The sequence below is a fragment of the Dermacentor silvarum genome, chromosome 1 (genome assembly GCF_013339745.2).
Source record: "Dermacentor silvarum isolate Dsil-2018 chromosome 1, BIME_Dsil_1.4, whole genome shotgun sequence".
NCBI lineage: Eukaryota > Metazoa > Arthropoda > Arachnida > Ixodida > Ixodidae > Dermacentor > Dermacentor silvarum.
In genome coordinates, this window is record NC_051154.1 from 119,294,344 (window position 1) to 119,320,167 (window position 25,824).

The following is a 25,824-nucleotide window of genomic DNA, read 5'->3' on the forward strand; positions in this document are numbered from 1 at the left end:
TTTGACGCGGTGTAGCATTTTATTTTTTTCCAGGCAGTTCTGCAAAACGGAACCACGTGTGCCCGCGCCGACGTATTGTTTCTGAAATGGGGAGTTTGTCAGATAGACGCCGTTCTACCACAAAAAGGAGGTCGCAATGTCGATATCAGAGTGCATTGCTCACGAAATTCAAGGATTTTCAAGGAAGGAAAAAAATTCCAGGACTTTCAAGGCCCTTGAAAACGCACTTTTCAATTTCAAGGGTTTTCAAGGATTTCAAGGACCTGTACGCACCCTGGGTCGTTAATCAGTAGTTCGTTATATATGAACTCGCCCTTAAAAACGCTCAAAAATTAACTGCAATGAATGAAGCTGGCGTCAGCAGTGACAATTCAGGAGCACTTTGGTCTCAAAACTACATACATTTAATTTTCAGTGTCATTTTTGTTCCCGTGCGTTCCAGCCCCTAGCTGCAAACTTCCGCTAGAAATGTCTGTCTAAAGAACGAAATGCAGCACCGTGTAGCTATTTCAAAATGGCGCCTGGTTCCGATCACCTGTCATTCCGAAACTGCAAGCACAGTTGCCATTTTTAATTCGAGAGCTTGAGATATATTTTACTACCAGTGGGACACGAATGTATTATGCACACGAGAGCGAAGCATTCTAACGGCCGGAAGCGTAACTTCGGAAACTACTGCCGCCATTCTGCGAATGTCTCGGACATCACGGTCTCGCATTATGACTGCGCGTCAGCCACACAAGAGCCATAAAATTATGTTACCTATGTGGCTAGGGGCGAAAAAAAAAAAATGCAATGTTCGAAAGGCAAAATGTCACCGCGAATCATTACCAGGAATCGGTAACGCATAAATGAAGCGCCGCCCAACTGTGGTCTCCTGATAATGGCGTAGTAAATGCTGACCCTTTGCAACATTGCGTGGCGGCGGCGCGTGGTGCAGCGTTCTCCCCGATTCGAGCCACGTCGACAGGTAATGCTTGAGTGGCCTTTGTTTCTATGGTGGAAAGACGTATATGCCTGTTAGAAATTGTTGAAACAGGCGTAACACACATATTGCCACACGAACAATTGCACAAATAGGAGAGTGACTCTGTCGTGTCATCCGACACCGTGCAAGCGCACGCCCTGCGGCATGCTGTTTATGCTGTATGCGGCACGCCTCTGCCCTGGAGGTGCTGGAGGCGTGCCTTGAAAACACGCGACCTTCTTCACGGCTTCCAAAATTCGCCTGAGACGGTCGCTCGCTCATCTCGAAGGCCGTATCATTGTCGTGGTTGGACTGGTGCGAGGCGCGCGCTGCTGTGCACCCACGTCTCATCGCGCTTCCGTGCTTTGGCACTTCGTGTGTGCTCTTTTTAAACCGTGGCCAGGTTCGAAGCATTCGTTGTACAAGTGAGTCCCGCTACAACGAAATTCACGGGACACGCAAAAAATTTTGTTGTGGTGGAACTTTGTTGACGCAAAATTAGTATGTACCGTATTTATTCAAATCTAGGCCGATAGTTTTTTCCAATAATCATATACGAAACTCTAGGGTTGGCTTAGATTCGAGGATTTTAAAAAGCGCGCCAGTTTTTAACTGAGACTGATAAATATGGTGCATAGTTAGCGCCATCTAAAAAAGTCAGTATCCCAGCCGCTACTAGCCGCGCCAGTAGCCAACTGAAGAACACGAGGGACATCGCCATTTTGACCTGCGTCGTATCGGTAGTGTGTAGTATCGGCACGCGGTGTGGCGTTAATGGCACCAAACAGGCGATGCCACTATAGTGCCGCTTTCTAACTTTCACGTTCTCTGCGTCTGCTCTATCAGCATGAAGTACCGAGTTCATAATGATGCCGCATTTAAAAGGAAAGTGATCATGTGTGCGGAGACGGACGGAAATAGGCCCGCATCACGGGCGTTCGGAGAATCCGAAACTTTCGAGCGGGACTTGCGTAAACAGGAGCGGATTTTTGTCAGCAAAGCAATGCGGAATGGTTTCAGTGGACCGAAGCAGGACGTAATCTGCAACGATCCACTTCGGCGATACGATCGCCTTAGCCCTACCTTGAAAGCAATCTGCGACGGGGAAAGTCCGCCGCCTGCCGTGTTTTCGCCGTTGCGTTGAAGAGAGGCATGCTAGTACGAAGATCAATTCGCTCACCGCGCTTCGTCACTTCAGCGTTTTGACAGTTCGTTTCCGTGTTCAAAGATCGAGATGTGTTCATGTTTGCTTGTGCGCGCGTGACACCGTGCTTGTTACGTTACACCGTGATTTGCTTGTTACACCGTGCCCGTGACACCATGATTTGGTAAGCGAATGTCTGCAACTTTACACGGCCGATAAAACTGCTATCCTTACTTCACATAGCGGTCTACTAATTTGCTATCGCATTCGATGCATCGCCTTTCGGGCGAAACTGCGACTTTTTTTATTCATTGCAACTTCAGTGCATCGGGAGGAAATCTGTTTTTCCAAATGACAGTTGTATATTTCTGTTTGAAAGCATGAGGTGCGGGGATACTGTAATTGATGTTTTTTTTTTTTTTCGTCACTGAAAACGGGTGCGCGTTACAATCGAGGGCGCGTGAGAATCGAGTAAATACGGTAGTTGTGCTAGCCGTAGGGAGGCATTGTCAAACATTCAAGCCGGGCGGAACTCGGAGGGGCCACGGGAGATGCTTTTTGCGTAAGCCGCAACGAGGATGGCAATTGATCGTGCGCTCCTTCAATAAGTGCAACATCTCTAATGCGCTTGATGATACTGAATATAGTGCGCTGTTTGAAGATGTCAGCAGTAAGATAGCAACGAGGCTAGCAGCGATGGTGACAGAGAATGAGCTCGGCATGTTCATATGTAATAAAATGCTATTTCATTTTGCCGAATGCTGCCCTCGCGTTTTCGTTCAGCCTACATTCGAGGTAAGTTTTTTGGGGGGATGGGGGGGGGGCTTTGAACTTTTGGGGGGTCGGCTTAGAATCGGAGTCGGCCTAGATTCGGGTAAATACGGCATATACGTACACCAAACGGCAAAGCCGCGAACGAAACCGAAACCATCGTCCGGGAAATCTTCGCGATGGCGTGGGGGCAAAGGTTGAGACCTACCGAAGGCGGTCAACAAAGTGTCAACTTCACGAGAGAATACATTTTGCGCCACTGTTACAGCATTTTTCGTACATTATGGCCGACGCCTAACCCAATGCGCGTGCCCGGCCGATTGCGAAACACTCATTTTGCGGCACATGCACCGTCACAATGAAGCAGTTTGAATTATCACAATTTCATTGCACATTTATGACAAAGTCGGAAAGCTTGGCAAGCTTGCGCTTACCGGAAGTTTTATTTCCAGAAGGTGGTCAGCATGGATTTCTTACGCTTCATGGCAAGCGAAGGCGTTGCGCGAGTCTCACACTCCGTTAAAAGAGCCATCGCAATGTCATTGTCGTGGGCTCTGATAACTTTTAAGATGAAGTCAAAAGGATCCATTACTTCCAAAGCAGTCGCCGCAGTCAGTTTGTCTAGTGGGTTGTCATTTTCCCCAGACGACGAGACGTTGGCATCGTGTTCACAACAGCGAACGCGGCGCGGCCGCCTTATTTTGAAAGCAATCTGCGACGTGCACAAAGTGCGCGCCCACACGGGCCTCATCTTCAAAGCGATCTGCGGTGTGGGCAAAGTGCAACTAGTGCTGGTAGAGTCGTGTGCGCTCACTCCAGCGTGTTGACACAGCATTTCCGAGGTCATCGAGCAAGATGTGTTCATGTTTACCTGTGCGCGCATAACACCGTGCTTGGAAATTTAGTTAGTAAACAATTGTTAACAAGTTTATACGGCCGATAAAACTATAGTATCCTTAGTTCATATAGCTGTCTACTAATCTGCTTCGAAATCGAAGCTTCGCCTTGCAGTGGAAACTGCAAAATTTTTTCCTTCCATTTTTTTTGCCTTGGCGATCATATGTGCCTTCTCGAGAGAGAGAACTTTACGCTTCTTCGTTGGCGTAGTCATTTCGACCGGACAAACACCACAGAAAACGGCATGCAGCGATTGTGGTGATCCCGTGCAGTCTCGTGATGACCACGCATGACTATGGATTGCAGTGACGTAAATCGGTACTTTGAATTTGATTTCGTTCGCGAAAACCTTGTTCAAGCGGACATGCGATCGTCACAGCTTTAGAAGGGCCGTCTAATTCTTGGTAAATCGTAAATGCACTGAAATGGTCATCATAACCCATAGATTGTTATACCTGGGATAGTTATAAGTGGGTTCAACTGTATGTTACGAAATAAAGCAGCCCAAAAAGAGTGACGAGCAGGCTTCTGTTAAAGGAGAGTGTTTGAGAAAAAGGTGACTTCAAGGTCTACTTACGAGCCCCACGCGTCGTGCACGACTGCGAAATTTGGCTGAGATGTTCACAGCAGCGTATGCTAACCGTGGACTGTTTTTTCACCAAGCCCAAGGCGTGGTTGAGGACCCCTTAAACTCTGGAGCCAGCTACTGAATTCTGTAGTGGAGGTCAAAAGTGTTTAGACACCTACAGCCCATAACAATACTGTAAAATTGTCCGGTACTAATGATTTCCACTGCGTGTGCCTTCATACGTGCTTGAAAAAGTTTGGACAAATTTTGTTGATGTGTAAAGTACAGCTATAGTAAAACATTCGTGCCGCTACTTGAGTGAAGCATCTCATATTAGGAGAGCTACGAATGATTACAAGTTACCCTCTTCAGTAGCCATGCTTTTCCTCCTCAACTTGTTCGCCAAGCAATCAGACCTGTGGGGATTGAGGGTTGCGCCGGCGCTATTGTGCGGGCTCTGCCATCCCTCGCTTTCGTTCCCCGCTCGCCTTATTCCCCGCCCGCGCCGCCTAACTGGTTCCCGCGGTGGCACTGCGCACGCGGCGGTTTGCGGTGAGGGCGGCGCGCTGACGTCACGAGGCGGCCGCGTTTTGGCTGCTAGCGGCGGAGCGTGCCTCTCGACTTCTCTCCGCGACCAGCGCATGGTACGTTCATGCTTTCCTCTCGTCCGCCGACACCTTGGTGACTAGGACTGGAGCTCGCGCACGGTGCCTTTGCCCGTGCGGGGAGCGCGTACTTTGTGCTGATCCTTTTCCCGACGCTAAGCCGACGAGCTGTGCCATTAGTGCTCGCGCGAGGTCGTACCCCGCCGAGCCGCACTTGCCGAAAGCCTAAGCCGAAGGATATTGCCCGTGCTCTCGCGCGTTGACCCATTGGTTATCGCCAGAGCAAGTAGCATAGCCGCCGGGACTTTTCCTAGCGGCGTGTCCCAGCTTGAGCCTGCGCTCTTGCCGCGATGTGCTATAGGTGCCAGTTATTGTATTTTCGCCCTGGTGCAGGACCCCTTTGGCTCCCCGCCGCGCGGGCGTTTGTGCAGTGCTGGCGCCGACAGTTTCAGTAAACGGTTTCCGTCAACTCATGGCTTTACTGTGTTTTTGCGTGCGTCGCTGGGTAGCCCCTTGCGGCCTCTGAGCTCGAGCGCGAACGGTGCTGGAGGCGACGGCTGACGCGGCCCTGTGGCTCGCTAAGCTCGAACCCGCGGTGGTTGGTCTCCTGTGAGACATCAACAACCCACACTGGCGCCCAACGCGGATTCAAAGGCTCATTAAGCCTTTGTCTGTGCTTAGCCGAGTCAATACGCCTTAGCAAATTCGACTCGCCGCGTTATGTCTACTAGGCGTAGTGACCTTTGTCCTTTGTTAGTGCTAGCAGACGCCGCGTTGCTCTAGAACGGGGCCAGGGCCCCCCTTGAGCAGCGCACTCCTGCACCCTCGCTTGTGAGCACACCCTGTGGGGACGGCAACGCGAGGCGCTACGTACTAGCTCCCTTTGGTGCAGTAGCGTTGTTTGAAAACGGGGCCAGAGCCCTCTCCGAACAGTGCACACGGGCACATTCGTCTGCCACGGCTCCCTTTGGAATGCCAAGCACTGCGATGTCGCAGCGCTCCCGATATTGACTCCTTCGGGAGTAAACGGAGTGCAGCGCGGAAACGGGGCCTTAGCCCTCTCAGACTTTTGCCCGTTAGCTGCTTCTCAATTGAACAGCCAAAACCAGTGGTAGGCCGCGGCCCCCTGTGGAGATTCAATCACGGCGACCACGAATTCCGCTCATACGTCTCCCTTTGGAGTACACTCGGTGGCGCCCAGTGGCACACCGATCGAGCACACACCTGTTTTATCGACGCTGGCTGCTTCTCAATTGAACAGCCAAAACCAGTGGAATGCCGCGGCCCCCTGTGGGGATTCAATCACGGCGACCACAAATTTCGCTCATTCGTCTCCCTTTGAAGAACATTTGGTGGCGCCCAGTGGCACACCGATCGAGCACGCGCCTGTTTTGTCAACGCTGGCTGCAAGCGGCCTAAGCACTTCACGTATAGCTGCCTCAAGTGGCAGCTGTGAACGACAGTAGGCGCACCCCGCTAGGAGCCCTTTTTGCTCTGGGGACGGCGGCACGTCGGCCGGTAGCCCTGTGGAAACCGCGCCACTGATCGAGCTGGACGTCAGTTCATCCTTGCTCGATCGCGCCGCTAACGTGCCAACGGCTCCCTTTGGAGCAGGCGCACAGACGCTGTTGCATAACGCCGCCGAAATGATCCAGGCGCTCTCTGGGGTAGTTAAAACGCTGTCGCCTGTTCCGAAATGCGCTCACCCCGCTGTACGGTTGGCAGTCCCGACCTACAGCGGATACAGTGACCTGCTCAGTGCCAGGGACTACTGTTACTCCCTCGCACGCTACCAGAGAGCTCTGGGTTTGAACGATCAGGATGTACTCGGACGCGTCGTCCCTGTTGCACTCACTGACACGGCGGCTAGGTGGTACAGGCTTTCCGGACACCGTGCAACAACTCTCGAGGAGTTCCGCGCGGCATTCCTGCGTGAATTCCTGCTGACTACGAGAGTAAGATGCGGCAAGAGCTTGGGCTACAAACACAGGCTCCTGATGAGTCGCTTCAGGAGTACGTACGGGTGATGCAAGACCTTTTCTTAGTCGCCGAGCCCAATGCCTCGAACGAGGAACGCGTCGAACGGGTGATCAGGCAGGCACATCCGACCTTTTCGGCGTACCTGCGCAGCGGCCGCTTCCGAAATCTGGAGGAATTAGCCGCCGAGGCAAAGCGCATTCAAGGTGCCATTCAAGGTGAGATTATCGCCGTGCGTGCCTATCGCCCACCGCCGTCCGCCAGCGAGGCCCTTGAGCCGAGCAGTGCGTGGAGAGGGCCTGAGCCCTTTCCCCAATGGCAACAACCCAGCCAAGCTGCCTTTGCGGCTGCAAGCGGGTGTGTTTGGGAACTGAGCGCGCGCGCGCTCTCGATCCCTACACGCACGGGAGGCGGGCAGCCTGTGCTGCACCACCGACCGAAACGCATGCGCAGGGACGCGCAGGGACGATTTTCGACCCAGCGCATCGCGGAGGGAAATGCTGTGGCCAAGCGGCGAGCCGACCCCGGCAGGGAGCTGAAGCTGCTCCGCCTCGGGAAAGATATCGCGGCGGAGTACGCTGTTTTCGCTGCCCACGAGGGCAACATAGGCACCGGGCGCGGGATGAATTTGGACCGGTGGCGCCTTCATGCGGCGGCGCCACGAAAGTAATGGCATGTGGCGGCCGGGCCGCGCGCAGCTGGCGCTGCCGTGAAACCACGTCTGATCAAACATGTTGCGTTTTCGGGTGCACCAACAGTTACTGAAACATGACTGAAGCTGGTTAGGCCATTCAATTCAATCGTTGTTCATCGCGGCATCGCGTTTTTCAGGCGGGAAGTCTGTATATGTGCGGTCTGTATATAGGCAAACAGAAGGAGAGGATTTTCGCCAGCAAAGCAATGCGGAACGGTTTCAGTGGACCGAAGCAGGACGTAATCTGCGACGATCCACTCCGGCGATACGATCAGGCTTGGCCCTATCTTGAAAGCAATCTGCGACTGGTAAAGTCCGCCGCGCGCCGTGTTTTCGCCGCGTTGAAGCGAGAGGCATGCTAGCACGAAGGCGTGCTTCGTCTCGAGCGTTTTGACAGTTCGTTTCCGCGGTCAACGAGCGAGGTGTGTTCACGTTTGCTTGAGCGCGCGTGACACCGTGCTTGTTAATAGCGGTCTACTAATTTGCTACCGCATTCGATGCATCGCCTTTCAGGAGAAACTGCGACTTTTTTTATTCATCGCAACATCAGTGCATCGGGAGGAAATCTATTTTTCAAGATTTTTCCTCACGGAAAACGGGCGCGCGTTACAATCGAGGAAGCGTGAGAATCGAGTAAATACGGTAGTTGTGCTAGCCGTGGAGGCATCGTCAAACGTTCAAACCGGGCGGAACTTCGGCATTGGTCTGTCGTTGGAGGGGGCCACGGGAGATGGTTTTTGCGTGCGCCGCAACGTGCGGTCCTTCCAAAAATGCAGCATCTCTAATGCGCTGGATGGTACTGAATATAGCGCACTGTTTGAAGATGTCAGAAGTAACGAAGATAGCGACGAGGCTAGCAGCGATGGTGACATAGAATGAGCTCGGCATGTTCAAATTTAATAAATGCTGTTTCATTTTGCGAATGCTGTCCTCGCTTTTTCGTTCGGCCTACATTCGAGGTAAGTTTTTTTTTTTTTCCGGACTTCAAACTTTTGGGGGGTCGGCTTAGAATCGGAGTCGGCCTAGATTCGAGTAAATACGGTATGTCCCTTTTTTTTCTGTCCATAATTTTTGTGTCATTCGCATATTTCCATGATTAAATGCGCGGTAACGTTAAAGCGCAAAGCAAAATAGCATGTGGAATATAACTGCTGGAGTTCCACGTCTTAGCTTGCCGCGGTGAGCTCCGTTCGCGTGGTGCATTTGCATCGCAATTTGCGCTAGTTTTCTGCTTTATATACTACCTGATGCCACGAATGTGATCGGCCTCGTACAAGTGACGACCTTTCTCAAAAGCAGACACACGAAAATGCGTTTTCCCGTGCGTCGGCCCTTAAAACCCGCAGTGCCAAATCACTGGAAGCACCGAGCGTCGTCGTCCCGTCGTCTGCTTCACATGCCAGTGCTCCGACAGCTGCCGTTAGCGGTGCTGTTCGCCAGCATATCGCCGGCGCGCCGCTGGCGCCTTACGACGGCCGCCCGGTGCCTATTGCAAGGGATTGCACCACGGCCCGATCTCCTGTGAGGCCGTGAAACGGGATAGCAGGTCGCTCGTGAAGGCACGAGTGACCGAACCTTTGCTTGTTCCCTCGGCGTACCGAGCAGGTTGTTCTTGCTGGTGCACACGCACCGTTTATTCCGGTGACCATTGCCGGCCGCGAATTTGCGGCGCTGCTGGACACGGGCGCAAGCACTTCGTTGTTCGGCGAACAGGTTTTGTCCCACTTGCAAAAGCACGCAGTGCACTTGCGGGACTGCCGAACGACATTCAATCTTGCGAAAGGCGTGGCCCATTCGGCTGGCGCCGCAAGGCTGACTGTCAGGTGGGGAGAGCGAATGAGACGCACGCGTTTCGTTCATCTCCCAGGGCTCAGTGTTCCTGTGATTCTCGGCCGGAACTTTCTCAAAACTGGGATCGTTGTGGACATTGCGAATGGCGGCTATCGCGACGGTCAGTTCACGTCACTAACGCCGTTCATCAGGCCGCCGGCGTCCGATCTTGCCTGTGCAGATGTGGCGTCGGAATCGTGCCACGCACCGGTTTCGGGGGCTAGCCCCGGAGTTTCGCGCTCGCCTGCTAATGGTCCCCTGTGGGATCGAGAGGCACGGCATGAATCGTGTCGCGCGCAGAGTTTTCGGGCAGCATTTCAGATACTAAGTTCCCGTGAACAAAGCTTACTTTCTTGAGTCGAACGAGAATTTCAATTCGTGCGAGGCAAACTAATGAGGGAAGCAATGTGCGACACCTCAACACCACGGTCCACCAGGTTGTGTCCCTCCACGTGGGATAGGCGGCTTCGTACAGCCTTAGGCCTAATGCGTCGCTACCCTGACAACAACCGGCATCCAAAAAAAAAAAAAAACATCACCCAAATGGGCACAACTAGCAGCTGCGAGGAGACGTTAGCTCTGTGAGGTGGTCCTACCCCGCTCGGTGCACACAGCATCCGAGTTGACGGCGCCCACCGTCCCAGACGGTGTCGGAGCGCCCGGTGCCAGGCCGCAATACCAGTCAGCCCGTAGTGGCACCCGTGGCCCGCGGCCACCCGGCTCCCTGAGACGCGACTTCCGAAGTCAAAGAGATAGAAGAAGCTATTTACATAAGAAATTCGGACCACCCACGAGGCTTCCGTACTCACTCGCTTCAGGCTTGCCAATGCTCTGCGGGCGCTAGGCCTCGCTCTCCCAACGAGTGTACTAGGCTCTCGTACCAACGAGTGTACTTCAAAACACTCGCGAAAAGGCTTAGCACGTTGAAAAGTTCAAACACGCTACAGCAACCGTCGCCTTGCTCAAGAAAGCACGCCGCCGACGCTAGCGTTTAAAATCCACGCTAGGAATACGCTTCAGTTCAAACAAAATTGTCTCGAAGCGAGCAAAACTCAAAATTATCGTCCGATGTCCCAAGAGGTCCATGTTGGGCAGCCAGATGTGGGGTCTCACACATGCTCTTGGGACAAAGGAACGACAACACAGTAGTGCAAACAAACAAAAGGGCATTGATTGCACCTTTCATACACTAATACACACAAGCCGAATTATTACCAATAGAACATTCACACGGGCGTGCGACAAATCAAGGAAGTCCAACTCACCGCGACCTGATAGCGAGCGAATATGTTCGCCCCATGCTGTGACATCAACGCCTAGTCGTTCACGTGTACGGTCACGCGAACGGTGGCGCGTTCGAACGATCCGTGTTCGTCCATATCGGTGTCCTGCTCTTAGCCTCGCGAGACGGTCCCGCGAAGCGGGCCGGCGCACGCGCGAAGCGTTCGTGCGTGTTGGTCGCCGATCCCAAGCCAAAGAGAAAGTGCCTTCTTCCTTTTGCGCACAAGTCACCCCGCCGTTCGGTGGCGTTAGCATCGAGACACTCGCGCCATCTCTCGCAACGCGCCGCAACCACTACGACCGCCTCCAGCGCTTAGCCACGCGGAGAAGCCGGACTACAGGAGACTGCAGCTATGTGGAGAAAACATCAGGGGACGCGCGAGAGTCGCGCATTCCCACAGACCTAAGCTCCGCCTTCACTGGCTCTGCATCAGGATGTGACATCGTGTCATCTACTTCCGGTTGTCTTAGAGCCAGCGGGCGAAGCCTCTCCAACCTCGCCGCTAGCCGCCTGGTCGTCAATCCCCAGCAATAGCTAACCAAGCAGTATGCATTGCAAGTGTTTTGTCGCAACGCCGAGTGTGTCCAGTATTCCTGTAAACGTAGGCGAGCTTGGCGTTTTGACTGATGGCTGGACGTGTAAACGTTAGCGGCCTTCACAATGCAGCCACCTGATGGCACAGAGCTAATATTGCTGTAAGCAAGTGTAAAACATTTTAAACATTTCAAAAGACAATGCATTCACGATAACGCTGCCGCCGCAAACTTACAGCAGCAGCAAGGTAGAACACACTTGGTTACAGCAATATTAGCTCTGTGTTTGGTTGAGCTCTGTGCTACCAGGTGGCTGCACCCTGCAGGCCACTTACATTTGCAGCTCCACCTAAAGCCCCTGAATTAGCTTACACTTTTTTTAAGTGCCAACCTTTGAGGAGCTGCCGCCGCCTATATCCGGCTCTGCCACTTCCGTTGGGAAGTTTCTGTGCTGCTTTCTTCCACCCTGGCCGTCCATGTTGTTTCCGTGCTAGCCGAAAACACGCACAATCAAGCTGCGGCGGCGGAAAGGCCAATAGAAACATCATGGCGGCACTTCTGTTTCTATCAGTTGGAGATGAGGGGAAAAAGAAGAGGGGGAGAGCAGGTTGGCGCTACTTAACTCTTTCCTTACCACGGCTCTGTGCATCGATCACCAGTGACCGAAGTTTTTGAGCGCCTATTTAAAAAATAATGCTGCGCTCCTGGACTCATAGCGCCATCTCGGGGATTCTATACTAAATAGAGCTTCCGTTTCTGCGCTTTAAAAGGCGCACTTGAGCGTCGTGATGGCGTCGTCATCCAGTACCGCGCAGCGCTCTAAAGAAAGTGGTTTCACTTGATCCCGACGATCCTAGAAGCGATCTTCTGACTTTATGAGCAGTGATGATTCGGACATCGATGTTGCATCGTCGGAGTTTAGTTCGGATAAGGAAACTTCAGCAGATCAGCTGGGAACATCAGCTGTTACCCACCGGCAAGTTTCGTTTTCGCCTCCTGTTTTGTTTATTAATATTTACAGCCGGTTAAATTGCCCTGTTGGTGTCCAAACTATTTTCATTATTCATGGTGTGTCCACTTCATTTGGACAAGGCGTGCTGCCACCAGTTTCAGCCCCCGAGAGATCCGGGCATTTACCTCGGGATGACGCTTCGTAGGGGTCCGAAGCAGCTGGCGAGAGCTCTCAATTTTTTTCGCCACTCCTTTACGATGGAGATCGTTCATGCTATATGTATAAACACCAAGAAATATGTACGGATGCATCTCTTTGACAAACCGACGTAGAGAATTTTTTTCTCTGAAGATATCAGTCTATCATTAGGAAAGTTTGCCGTGAATTTCATTAATTATTTGTTTGGTAATTTTTATTACGTACTTTGTAATTATTTTTTTTTCCAAAATGTACTTTTGAAATGTGCGTTTAGTACTTGTGTTTTCGTATATAATATTATGCTGCAAATTAATCTTTTTTCTTGAAAAAGAAAATCATAAGTAGGACCAACCAAGACCTTGAATGTTTCACTATGCGTCATGTAATTTTTCTTAACTCAAAGAGTACTATATCTATGGGTATGATCGTTTAAAGAAATGTTGCCAAGGGATATATGAACAATTTGTATATTTTGGAATTTCTGTAAAAAATGTTTTGCCAGAGAAGTTACTACTTAAATTTTTTTTTTATTTCTGGGGTTTTTTTGTTGAAGAATTTTTTATGCAAATAACATTTTTTTATATTCTTTTAAAATAAATATTATTTGAAAGTGCATTCATTTACCTTCAGTTTCATATACTGCATGACACTGTAAACTTATTGCTGTTGCACAAAAAATTCCTAACTCAAACATACAAAAAACAGCCAATTTCCCCGTGGTAAGGAAACAGTTAACTTAGTATAGAGGGGCTTTAGCTCCACCCATCTGGCAAAGTGCCCTGTGCGCCTGCATTTACCGGAATACTGGACAGGCTAGAACTCCCGATTGTGGTAATGCTTTGGCATGAAGTGACGGCCACAAAACCCGTAGATTCTGGAGTGAGTCAGATACCAACAGCCGATGCGCTGCAGCCACTCCTTTTGCCTGTTGCCTAGTAGAGAGACACGATGTCACAGTTTGACATGTCGCCAATCGCTACATTTGTAGCCCACAATGCAATAAGGGCAATTTATGGTCCTCGCAAAATGAAACCTTAAGACCAGCACTGACTGGGCACCTTGCGTCAACACACGGAGCACGTTGTAACACAAGCAGATGACACTTGCTGCGTGCCTGAAGTGCTTGAATGCCGCAATAAATTGTTGTGTATTTTTTTTATAGAAACAAATTAACATTCCAAGTATTACGAACAACATTTGTTCACCATAAAGCTGGAAAAATTATTGATGACGCAACGTGGGCAGCCAATAGTATAGCTCGCCCGGCTGACATCACGCACACCTGCTACGCAGGTAGTGATGGGGCGGCTGAAAACTCGGGGGACCGGTGCCGCTGCAATCGGTAGCAATGCACATTTTTAAAACCCAATAGTAAACACGCTTTACACAGACCACTTAAATGTGTCACTTAATGATCACAAAGACCTACCCTAACGACTCATTATGATTGTAAAAAATTGTTCCAGGGTCCCTTTAATGAATACATCTGCTTTTAAATTGCTAAAGTTGATGTTGGGATGAGTTTGTACAGTCAAACCTCGATATAAAGAAGTTGTACTTGCATAGAAGACTCAGTTATATCGCAAATTTTGTTATTTCGAGGTTTCGTTATTTCGATACGTAATTTCGCTCGCGTGATAATAGCAGCGATAGTGCAGCACCCAAGAAACTTCCGGTCACGGGCCTTATCAGTCTACTGTGCAGGATCAAAAACGCACTCCTGCTAATGTATATCACCACCATTGCCTTTCTTGCTCGCTATATTTAGCGGACTACGTCATTGAGCCAAACCGGAAGCCGTCCGGGGCGTTTGTAGACAACGAAAAGGTCTATAGAACTAAGACAGGGAAATAAAAATAGTTCGTTACATCCCGAATTTCGCTAAATCGAGCTTCGTTATATCAAGGTTTGACTGTATAACATATGTACTAGTGGAAAATGCACTGAATCACGTACTAATATAAAAGAACACACAGACAAGTGTCAGCTGTGTCACTTGCACTCGCTTTTTCAACTGTGAAAGATCACACTGGCACTGACCTCACGAGGGAAGGAAAGCTTTCGTAAACGCACCGCCAAGATGAAGTGTACTTCTAGCAGGCTCTTGCTCGTCGCTAACTTGCCCCTTCTTTCTGTGTATCACTGCTCAAATGCACTTGCTCACTGCCACTTCGTTATGGCCTCGTGCAAAAGCGGTAGCTCCACCCCCCTTTTACGATGCTGTCAGTGACGCATCACGTGATTACAGCAATTATGAACTTGAAAAAGGTGATCCACACTTTTCAGCAGGCATGATCAGTCTGCATGCTCTGCACAAATGAGGTGAGCATGCCAGGCGACAGCACTAAAGCGATATCGCGGCTCAAGAAAAACTGCACGCCACTCATGGGAGTCTACTAAAGGCGTGACAGTTGCGCTTTTCTGCAATTCAATTTTGGTTTTTGAAATGAAATTGCCCAGAATTCATTACACTACACAAATTGCAGACACCACCTTTCTGGATGTCTGCAACCGATTATGAACTCAAATGACTAGCTTCAAGTCTTTCATTAGGATCAATCATCTTGATTCAGTGCCAAGCACGCAGTCTTGGCACAGTGTCTGCATGCTGTTGCCCGTAGATGCCGACGTGTCTGGTGCATATGGCATGTGAAAGTGATCGAGAATACTACTGTCACAATTTTGGATACACTCCATGGGCTTCTACTTTTGTTATTTTGCTTATCTTGAAACTATTTATCTTGAATAGGTTCCTTGTTTTTACAGCTTCGAGTTAACAAGGTTTTACTGTATTTCCATATTCCTCTACCAGAGGACTTGGCGTTATTACACATACCTGTCATCCCGTTTAAATTCCCGTTCATCATAGTCACGATGCACCGGTGACCTGTCTCTTGGCATACCTGCTTCGTGTCGACGGTCGTGGTCCGAGTACTCCCTAAAAAATTGCAATAATGAACTTTAAATTATTATAAGACATTCCGTGAAAACAAAGACAAGGTAACCAAAGAGAATGAGCATATGGGGTTTTTTTCTCTAAAAATGCAGACCATGCTACAATGGTTTGAGCCGGTGCTGAAAACAAATTCTTGAACTCAAAAGTAAAAAAAAAAAATGCACATTTAAATTTCCTCTTTAACCTCTTCAAACGTAACTTCACCAATTTCTTTCGAATACAGACCTGAACAAAATTTGTATTGTACGCTCTCTCGTGTATTTTGGTCACGTGTGCCAATGGCGGTAGCGAAGCTTTGTTTAGCTTTCTACAAATTAGCTTTGAAGATTGGCATGTGCACTCGGGACCCATGTGCAATCTTCTTGCTTTATTTTTAACATCAAGAAAGGTCGTGTAACATGAGCATTCAGAAATTGTTGCCGAACTCAGTGTTCCAAAATGTCAATACTAGTGCTCCTTTGCATGGCGACCCTAACAATACGCCTCGAATCACAAGTAGCAGCTTTCTTGGCTGCTGTGTGGTGTTCAATGTGGTGTTTCGCTTATTTATACTTATATCTTAGTTATCATGCAAATTTATCACACACACACGCATAAAGACACAGGCAGACAGAGTCACCCTTTTCTGAAGAGTTTTTGTTTCAGAGTAAAGCGTGCCTACATTAACTCCCATTATTTGCTAAAGCATGTTGGGGAGCTAGCTAGTTTGGTTTCATGGTAACACAGTGCAGCGCGAGAGGACGAGGACAGAGAATAATTTTAGCACACACACACAGCACTAACTTTAAACTACAAATTTTTATTTTACATGTGCACAATATATATACATAACCGGGCAATCAAACAAGAATGTCGACATTGAGAGGCACTCACTAAGGAACCGATATAGTCGAAACCACTTATAATGATACCGGTTTTAACAACATAGAACAATGAGAACCTCCTGCACCGTCAACTTTATGTTATCTATGGTGAAATAACCCTCTTACTACAATGCCCCCATGCAGCATTATCGGTTATAAACATGAAGTCTGGCTATTGGATTTCCGTGCCAAAAGAGAATGGAATGCGAAATCCTTGAAAATAAATAATAATAATAATAATTCAAGCTGCCACACGCTGTTTTCCAGCCTTCTTTGCATCACCAGCAACGCGCACCTCTCTCCCGTTGCCCCTCCACCCCTCTGAATACGAATGGGTTGCGCCTATTGCTCTGCAACGCGCCACCAACCGAAACACGAATGGGGCCCGCCAACGACGCTGTTTCCAGATTGCTCGTTGGCCCCTCATTGTGCGCAATTCTGCCGATGGATTGAGTCACTCGTGCTCGTCTTTCTTGGTTGCGTCAAACTCGTTCCAGGCCATGTGGTTCCGCAGCCTCGTTTTACTCGCCGCCATAACATAAGATGGCTGATCATTGCAATTCAAAAACCATTTCAAAACTTTTTGAAAGACTTGGACGCAGCCGCACTCCCGGCAATGTATGCCTAGGTGGCCTGAAATAACTTTTGTAGCATTATAATGATGCTCTTTTAGCATCTTATTACAACGGCCCATCTGAACGGCTTTTATGCAGTGCCTTGTGGTATAGGCGGTTTTTCTTCCACTCTTCCTTGTCAGACAGGTCGACAGGTCGCTGTATTGATCAGAGACTAAAAGAGCATCATTATAATGGCACAAAAGTAATTTCCGGCCATCTAGGCATGCATTGCAAGGAGTGCGGCTGCGTCCTGGTCTTTGAAAATACTACAGTAGAACCCCACTGATACGTTTTTCACGAGACCGAAAAAAAAAAAGAAAATGTAAGAGCCGCAACAGCTGAGAAAAAGGAAAATTTGAGAAATTAGAGTATTGGTGAACTGCAGACAATTTTAGTTTAATTCTTACGTTTTAAAAAAAGTTGCAGTTTCGGCCGAATGCAGAAGCATCGATTGCGATAGCAAATTAGTTGCCAGCTATACAAAGTAAGGATAGAAGTTTTATCGTTCGTATAAGCTTGTAAGTATTCGCTTATTAAAGGAATTAACAAGCATGGTGTCAGCACGCACAGGCAAACATGAAAGCATCACACTAAGAGCGCGGACACTTGCTATCAAAACGCTGGCGTGACGAAGCGGTGCAGCAGCAGCGAGCAAAGTGACCCAATGGTATCGATTGCAGTCCGTGCCGTTTATCGATTCAAATTGTACGGCGATAACATTTGCGAAAGGGGTGGTCGTTTTCTTTGAGCAGCATCACGCATATTCGTTTTAATTAGATAACAATAATATCTCAGCCAGTGTATGCTTCCAACATTCGATAGCCGCCACCAAGCAAATGTGTTTAAAGACGGTGAATTTTATCAGCTGTGGCGTTTCACTGGCATAATGGCTGCATGCACGGCTTCCGCCATTAGTGATCTGCCGCGTCTGGCTGTGTGATGACGTGTTGCCTGAAAAAAAAAAAAAAAAAAAAAAACATGTGCTCGCTAGCGCGAAAATTCATTGCTGGAACCGAGCACAGTCTTTGTGGAGACTACGTTCGAAAGCGGATTAACCTCGCAGCCACTGGACGTGTGCACCGGTGAGTAATGGCGGAGGCCCCGCCCGGCTACGCCAGACTGCCCACGCCGGCCAACGCTCGCTTCAACGGCAGAAAACGAAACTTTAGGGAGAGAGCTAAGCTGGCACCGGGCCGGCGGGAGCGGCCGGCGCGCAAGGAGACAGTCGAAGGCGAGAGAGCTACAAGGGAGTTTAGAGGGAGGGCCAGGGAAGCCACAGAGTTGCCGAGGCCAAGTCCGCTTCCCTGCTGACCTCCTCCCTCACCTGCGACGGTCCCCGCACGCACCTCGTCGCCGTGTCGCCTCTTCCTCTTCACAAGCACAATCTCTCTCTCGCCGTACCTGCGCCGCCTGTAATCGGGAAGCACCATTGGCCAACGTGGGCAGTTGTGGCCCTCGCTCGATATGTGCTTGCCCGCCGTGATATTTCACGAATCGCACCGTTCCTATGTTGTGCTATGGTGCACGAATACTTAAAATTAAGTCCTTTTAATTCGGACAAAATATTTGGGCCCCTTCAAGTTCGACTGTACATGGAAGTCAAGAGAATTTAGGTCGCGACTGCGAAAACGCGACGTAGCAGCCGGGAAAACGCAGCAGCGAGGAAGGTATCAATGGGGTTCCACTATTTGAAAACTTTTCTGGTAAAAATAAATTCATTTTTCTTGATATTGTATGTTTTGATGATGCGAATTTCGGGTGATACGAATATTCCACGCGACCCCGCGAGATTCGTATCACCGAGATTTTACTGTAATCGAGGCTTGACAAAGCACAGCCCACACAAGGACACCATTGAAAGAAATGCACAGAGTCAAAACAATGTTGTGTGTGTGTGTGCTTTATTGTCATGGAGCGTTTTTTGTGCACTGTTCTTAGTCATACATGAGTCACAAGCTCACCCACACTTCCGCCATAGTAATTGGGGCACTTTATTCTTTCGACTCCAGCCTCCAAGACGCTGCTCATAATTGTTTACCCCTGTGGACTATATACTGTCTCTGGATGTACAAGTCAACTGTGAATGTGTCACCACTGAAAGTAACATCAAAGGCCAGAATCCTCACCGGGTATGTTTCTGAACACTTAACTAGAACTGTGATTTCTTCATTTCTTAAACTTTTGTTCCACCATTTGTTGCTTGCATGTTTGTCATGGCTTCGTCATTTCTCTTTTCAGGAAGACGGAAAAAAGAGATTATTGGTCTGCAAGCTACCCACCCTAAGCTATAAGAAGCTCAACTGTCACCATAATGACAACAGGTCCTCTTTGCAAGCTTACCAGATAGAGAGGTGTGAGCCCTATCATGAAAGCAGCAGTCTACAGTTTTGTACTGTACCGAGCGGGAATGCAAAAATTTGACATACAAGCTTACTTGCTTTTAAGGGCGTTTTACAACAATCGGAGAAGTAACATGTTCAGTCCCAACTTGGTTCTTTTCTAGTCATTATAGCCATCACGACCAGAACAGAAACGGTGAAGCAACCTCCTACTTGCTAACGCATAAACTCTGTCATCGGCTCTTTGCAAATCAGACTGACGGGCATTACCACCAAGCATCACACGCTCCCTCACAATGATAATTTGTTACAACATGAAAATTCAAAGAATTTTAAAAGTTCAAAAGCGCTCAATGAAATTTTAAGGAAATGATACTTCATGTTGACTGAAACTCTGGCAGTGCAGTCACTTTTCATTTTATTATTTTATTTCTTATCCTCAGGGCCATATGGCATTAAAGAGGGCAGTGGTTACAGAGTACAGTAAAATCTCGCGGGGTCGCGTGAAATATTCGTATCATCAAAACATATACAAAATCAAGAAAACATGAATTTATTTTTATCCAGAAAAAATTTCTAATAGTGGAACACCGTTGATACGTTCCACGCTGCTGCATTTTCAGGTCGTGTTTTCGCAGTCCCGACTTAAATCCCATTGACTTCCATGTATTAAGTTCCCCGTGAAATGTTGCTAATCTGTAATGTTCCTGCATCTTATGTCGCGTTTGAATGTGGCAGTCACGTAAATGTGGCGGTCACGTAAATTTAGCAGTGCAGCCAGCTTGTACGTTGCAACAAGCGACTGGCACGTTGCAGATACGGCGCAGCCGCGCGGGCGCTTTGCTTTCGACGTTTAGTTTGCGTTGAAGCGAGAGACAGCGTGAAGGTCAATTTGCTCGCTGCTGCGCTTCCTCATGCCAGCGTTTCAACAGCAAGCACCCGCAGTCATCACAGACATCATCAGACAAGTTTATACAGGCGGTACAACTACTATCCTGACTTCATACAGCTGTCTACTAATTTGCTATCGCAATTGTTGCTTTACCTTTCGGGCTTCTTTAATGCGCAGTCCCTTGAAAAACGTATCAACAGGGTTCTACTACCCGTGTATGTTTTCTTCTTACCCAAATCGTCAACGTTCGCCTTCTGGAAGGCGTGAAAGTTCGTGCACATAACTCAGCACATCGAGTGCAGGGAGCGTTTTGGCCGTCGTTGCTGCTGCGGTCCTCATCTACTTTCTCACTAAGCATCAGCTAGGCTGTGATGTGGTTCAGTCCATTCGACGTGGGGACCAATGAGAGATTGCTCAGCCGTGTGACATAGCCGGCTGCTTGGTGACTATGCAATCCCGCCCAGATCCTGCTGTGACAGCTTGTCTGTGCCGGTCATTCCACTGGCTTGGCCGCCGCCGCTGTTGCTCACGCATTCGTATGATCCGCAGCGGCACGGCATCGCGTTTGGAGCAGCCGATTTTTTTTCATATTGTGAGCGATGTATTTTGGCCGGGGAATGTTACGAATTCGTATCACACTGAAATTCGTACCAGCCGCAATTGTATCACCGGGATTTTACTGTAGATGACATTTGTTTCTGCCAGAAACTAGTAATAAACGCAGTCATTTTATTATGTCTCAAATTCAATTAATCTAACTGTATCACCCGAAGTACATTTGCCACTAATGTGCAGTTAATTTATCGCGGTGTATCATTTATGCAGAAACAACCAAAACTTGATTATTTATGTTGTATACTCCATGTTAGGAATTTTAGCAACCTGTCAAAATAACGAGCCTCATTTGAATTGCTTTTGAAGAGCAATAACTTTATAATTATTACAATTTGCCACTTCTAAGAAATGATTACAGGAATCTGTTTTAAGTGCCTCACACGCAAAGAAATTCACAGTTGAAAATGCGAAGCACTGCTTTTTTACTCACCGGTGCACACGTCCAGTGGCTGTAAGGTTAATCCGCTTTCGAAGGTAGTCTCCACACAGACTGTGCTCGGTTCCAGCAATGAATTTTCGCGCTAGCTAGCACATTTTTTTTTTTCAGGCAACACGTCATCACACGGCCAGACGCGGCAGATCACTAATGGCGGAAGCCGTGCATGCAGCCATTATGCCAGTGAAACGCCACAGCTGATAAAATTCACCGTCTTTAAACACGTTTGCTTGGTGGCGGCTATCGAATGTTGGAAGCATACACTGGCTGAGATATTATTGTTATCTAATTCAGGGGTTCTCAACTACGTTGCTCCCAGGGAACCCTGCTAAGCTCCATAATGTGCCAAGGACCCCCCCCCCCCGCCGCCGAATTAACCGAATGTCGTATTATCGAGGGTATCAAGAAAACAATAAGCAAATGCTTCACTACGTCAACACGCTTTTATTTACTCAATGAATCGTCAAATCTTGTTTCTATTTAGCACAAGACCAGTGCGGAAGCTGAAATTCTCTTCATCGCATGACTGATTAGCGCTAGCAGCGGCGAAGGCCTCGCGACATCCTTCGCGGCGCGCGTTTTCATCTGAGACGCGCTTTGCACCAACGGGCGCAAATCCCGATTATTTTTTCGCCACTCAGCTGCTCGCAAACAAATTGTCCGTCCATCGGGATGTAGCCGGTGCTTTTTATCTTCGACAGCTTTGCACTGAGTCAAAGCGAAACTAATGCTTGCCGCAACCGCTGCGGACGAAACCGCGGCCGCTATCGACGCGATCATGGACGGCGACTTTACTGTTAAGGCAGGCGGCTGACACACACACCAAGGCAAACGAAACTACAATTCGCTGCAAGAAGTGCGGACGAAACTGCGGTCGCTATCGACGCTGCCATGGGAGGCGACGACGCAGTTGTGAAGGCACGCAGCCGACGCGCGCATCGAGTGAAAACGAAACTACTATTTGCCGTAACCGCTGCGGACGAAACTGCGGTGGTTATCGACGCGATCAGAGATAGCGACTACGCACTTACGGAGGCACGCGGCTAGCCGCCAACGCGGTGTTACGCGCGGCGATAAACGCAAGAATAAAGGCTTTAAAGGCACAATTAGGCACGAAGCGCTTCGGCGTTGCTGTCAGTCACGTGCCGCGTACGATTGTCGCTGAGGATACGGCGATGCGGACTGCGCCGCTTCGTTTCGGTTGGTCGCTACGCCGTTATTGCTCTTCTGCGGCGCGCATTTGCGGTGCTCTGCGGATTTTTTTTTTTTTTCCGCCAACGTATACGTCAGTGCGCACGCTATCGGCACCTACCCTATCTACAAATAGGAGAAAGGCGGCAAGCTACGGCCTCCGAGATTCAAGTGCGAAAGCTTAGGCGCGCTGCCCGTTCTCAGAGGTTGGGTGGCTAAAAGCTGCTTGCGTATTTATTGCGCAGTTCGCGCGTTGCTGTTACGCGCTGTGATGTGCTTTTTGACACTCGGACATGGGTAATGGAGGTTCTTTGGATCAAGCGCACCTCGTGTTCGCCGTTTTAGACACTTGTCGAGAGCGGGACCAGGGAAAATTTATCAGTGGCTCGCGGAACCACGAGCAGGGGCCTGCGGAACCCGTAGGTTCCGCGGAACCCACTTTGAGAACCCATGATCTAATTAAAACGAACCTGCGTGATGCTGCTCAAAGAAAACGACCACCCCCTTTCGCAAATGTTATCGCCGTACAATTTGAATCGATAAACCGCACGGACTGCAATCGATACCATGGGTCACTTCGCTTGCTGCTGCTGCACCGCTTCCTCACCCCAGCGTTTTGATGATTCCATTGAATACAGTAAAACCTCGGTGATACAAATCTCGTGGGGTCGCGTGAAATATTCGCATCACCCGAAATTCGTATCATAAAAACATACGCAATATCAAGAAAAATGAATTTATTTTTACCAGAAAAAAATTCTAATAGGGGAATCCCATTGATACCTTCCTCGCTGCTGCGTTTTCCCGGCTGCTACGTCGCGTTTTCGCGGTCCCGACCTAAATCCCATTGACTTCCATGCATAGATCTCAGTAATTCGAACTCGCAGGGGCCCAAAAATTTGTTCGAATTAAAAGGACTTAGTTTTGAAATATTCGTGCACCATAGCACGAAGTACGAACGGTGCGATTCGTGAAATATCGCGGCGCGCAAGCACATATTGAGCGAGGGCCACGAAACTGCCCGCGCTCGCTTCGCGATAATAGCTGAAAACGAAACTTCAGGGAGCTGGCAGCACACGCACGGCGAGAGAGCGAGTTTGTGGTTGTGAAGAGGCGACACGGCGACGGGCGCGCGCGGGGACCGTCACAGGTGAGGAGGGAGGGCGGCAGGGAAGCGGTTTGGCCTCCCCTCGCCCTTCCTCCCAACACCCTCGTAGCCCCCTCACCTTCGACTGTCTCCGTGCGCGTCCGCCGCTCCCGCCGGCCCAGCGCCGCTTAGCCCGCTCCCTGAAGTTTCGGTTTCTGTCGTTGAAGCGAGCGTTGGCAGAACTGGGCCTCCGCCGTTGCTTCCCTCTGCGCTGCAGCCGCAGCGTTGGCTGAGACGTCGGCACGTACACGCATGTTCCAGCGGCACGCAGAAACGGCGACCTTGGCGTGACGCCGCGGTTCTTCTTTTACTCCGCGTGGCGTCGAGGGTCTCGCCTAAGCTTTTGCTCTCTGGCGGTGTCGGAGCAATGCCGGTCGGAGGCGCCGCCACGTGATTTGGCGCGCTGCTGAAAGCATTGTCGGTGCGCGGTGTAAGTTGCAACAAGCGACGGGCACGTTGCAGATACGACGCACCCGCGCGGGTGCCATTACTGCCGTATCCTGAAAGCGATCTGTGACGTGCGCGCCCGCGCGGACCTTATCGTCAAAATGATCTGAGATGTTGACAAAGTGAGCCTAGTGCCAGTTGCTTGTATGCGCTGTGTGTGCCTTCGACATTTAGTTCGCGTTGAAGCAAGAGACAGCGCAAAGGTCAATTCGCTCGCTGCTGCTGCTGCTTTTCCGTTGCTTCACCTTTCGGGCGAAACTGCGGGCTTTTTTTTTTCTCTTTTTTTTCGCGGTCCTTTGAAAAACGTATCAACGGGACGTTTTCTTCTTGTCCAAATCGGCAACGATCGCCTTCTGAAAGGCGTATAAGTGCGCGCACGTGATCTTGGGAATGTTTTCGCACGCCACTGAACGCCTGAGCACGTCGAGTGCAGGGAGCGTTTTGACCTCGACTCGGTCGTCGTTGCAGCAGCGGTCCTCGTCTACTTTCTCGCTAAGCATCGGCTAGACTGTGATGTGGTCTTGTCCGCTCGACGTGGGGACCAATGAGAGATTGCGCAGCCGCGTGACGTAGTCGGTTGCTTGGCGACTATGGATTCCGCCCAGATCCCGCTGTGCCGGTGGCCCCGTTGGCTCGTCCGCCGCCGCTGTTGCTCACGCGTTCGTATGATCCGTAGCGGCGCGGCAACACGTTTGGAACAGCCGATTTTTTTCGTATTGTGAGCAATGTATTTCGGCCGGGGAATGTTACGAATTCGTATCACACCGAAATTCGTACCAGCCGGGTTCGTATCACCGGGGTTTTACTGTAGATGGCTATCTGTGTTTCTGTATGCTGTAAACTCAATGACTTGACAGCATCAAGTCCACCTGTCCTGTTCAAAAATTCTGGGCATGTACTGCTCCAGTCACCATTGACAATAAACAATGTAAGTGTACTTGTTTGAACTGTGTTTTTTTTTTTGCCAGTCGAGGCCTCTCGTTCACCTGGCAACATAATAAAGATATCTGTAGTCATGTTAGAGTACCGTTCACACAAATACCGGCCCGAAAGCAGTAAAAAAACGCCCAGAACCAGCGAGCGAGCAGCGCAATGAGCCCCACCAGCCGCCACCGCGGTGGCCATATTGCTTACTACATTATGATGATATTAGTTTCCATTTTGCCAGCGTCATCTCTTGGTCGTATACTTAAGTTAACACCACCACTACTCTTATTTCCGTTGCACTGTGGAAGGTACAGTTTCCCTTCTCGTTTATATAGATGTTCTGTGGCCAAGCGACATGAAAAGTCAACATAGTCTCTCGGACCGGCACTGGGTAGCAGTTCGCAACACATGATACGGGAACGGTCCCACAGTTGCGACGCAACAGCGGGGTTATAATTGCATTGGGTCCTATGGGAGCTATGCCGGGACCGGCCGAGAACGATGTAACATCCAGGAAAACACAGCACCCAGGAACATAACAGCGGGGTTCTACTGTATTTTGAATCGGGCCCAATGCAGAATGACGAGAAATTCTTGAGACTTATGAAAATGAAAAAAAAATGAAAGAAAAGTTTGTCAGCATGCCTTCGGTAGCGTTATCAGAAAAAGAGATGCGATTTCTCAAGTTATTGAGATAGCCGTGCAAAAAGTGCAAGCAGGTTGCGATTAAGCTGTTTTGACACATATCGGTTCCTTGGTGTGTGCCCCTCAATGTTTACAATCTTGTTTTTGTTTTCAATCGGTCAATTATGTATATATATTGTGCGCATGCCAAAATAAAAATGTGGAGTTGAAAGTTCGCACTGTGTGTGTGTCCAAATTCTTCTCTGTCTTCATCCTGTCGCACTGCACTGTGTTACCATTATTTGCATTACACATTTGGCACATGCTTATGTGAAGAGGTTGGGCTATTATT

At 49.3% G+C, this 25,824-nt stretch overlaps 1 protein-coding gene across 6 annotated transcripts in view; it reads right to left on the reverse strand.

Annotated features, from left to right (window-relative positions):
- Positions 1-25,824, reverse strand: part of LOC119435918 (nuclear receptor coactivator 5-like) — a 206,026-nt gene that overhangs the window by 153,040 nt on the left and 27,162 nt on the right. For all 6 annotated transcript variants that reach the window (XR_007465293.1, XM_049660898.1, XM_049660896.1 and 3 more), the window contains exon 5: positions 15,255-15,356. Coding sequence is in view for 5 of the 6 variants with exons in the window: in XM_049660898.1 (XP_049516855.1) it covers positions 15,255-15,356 (102 nt within the window). In the remaining variant the exon portion in view is untranslated. The remainder of the gene's footprint in view (positions 1-15,254; positions 15,357-25,824) is intronic.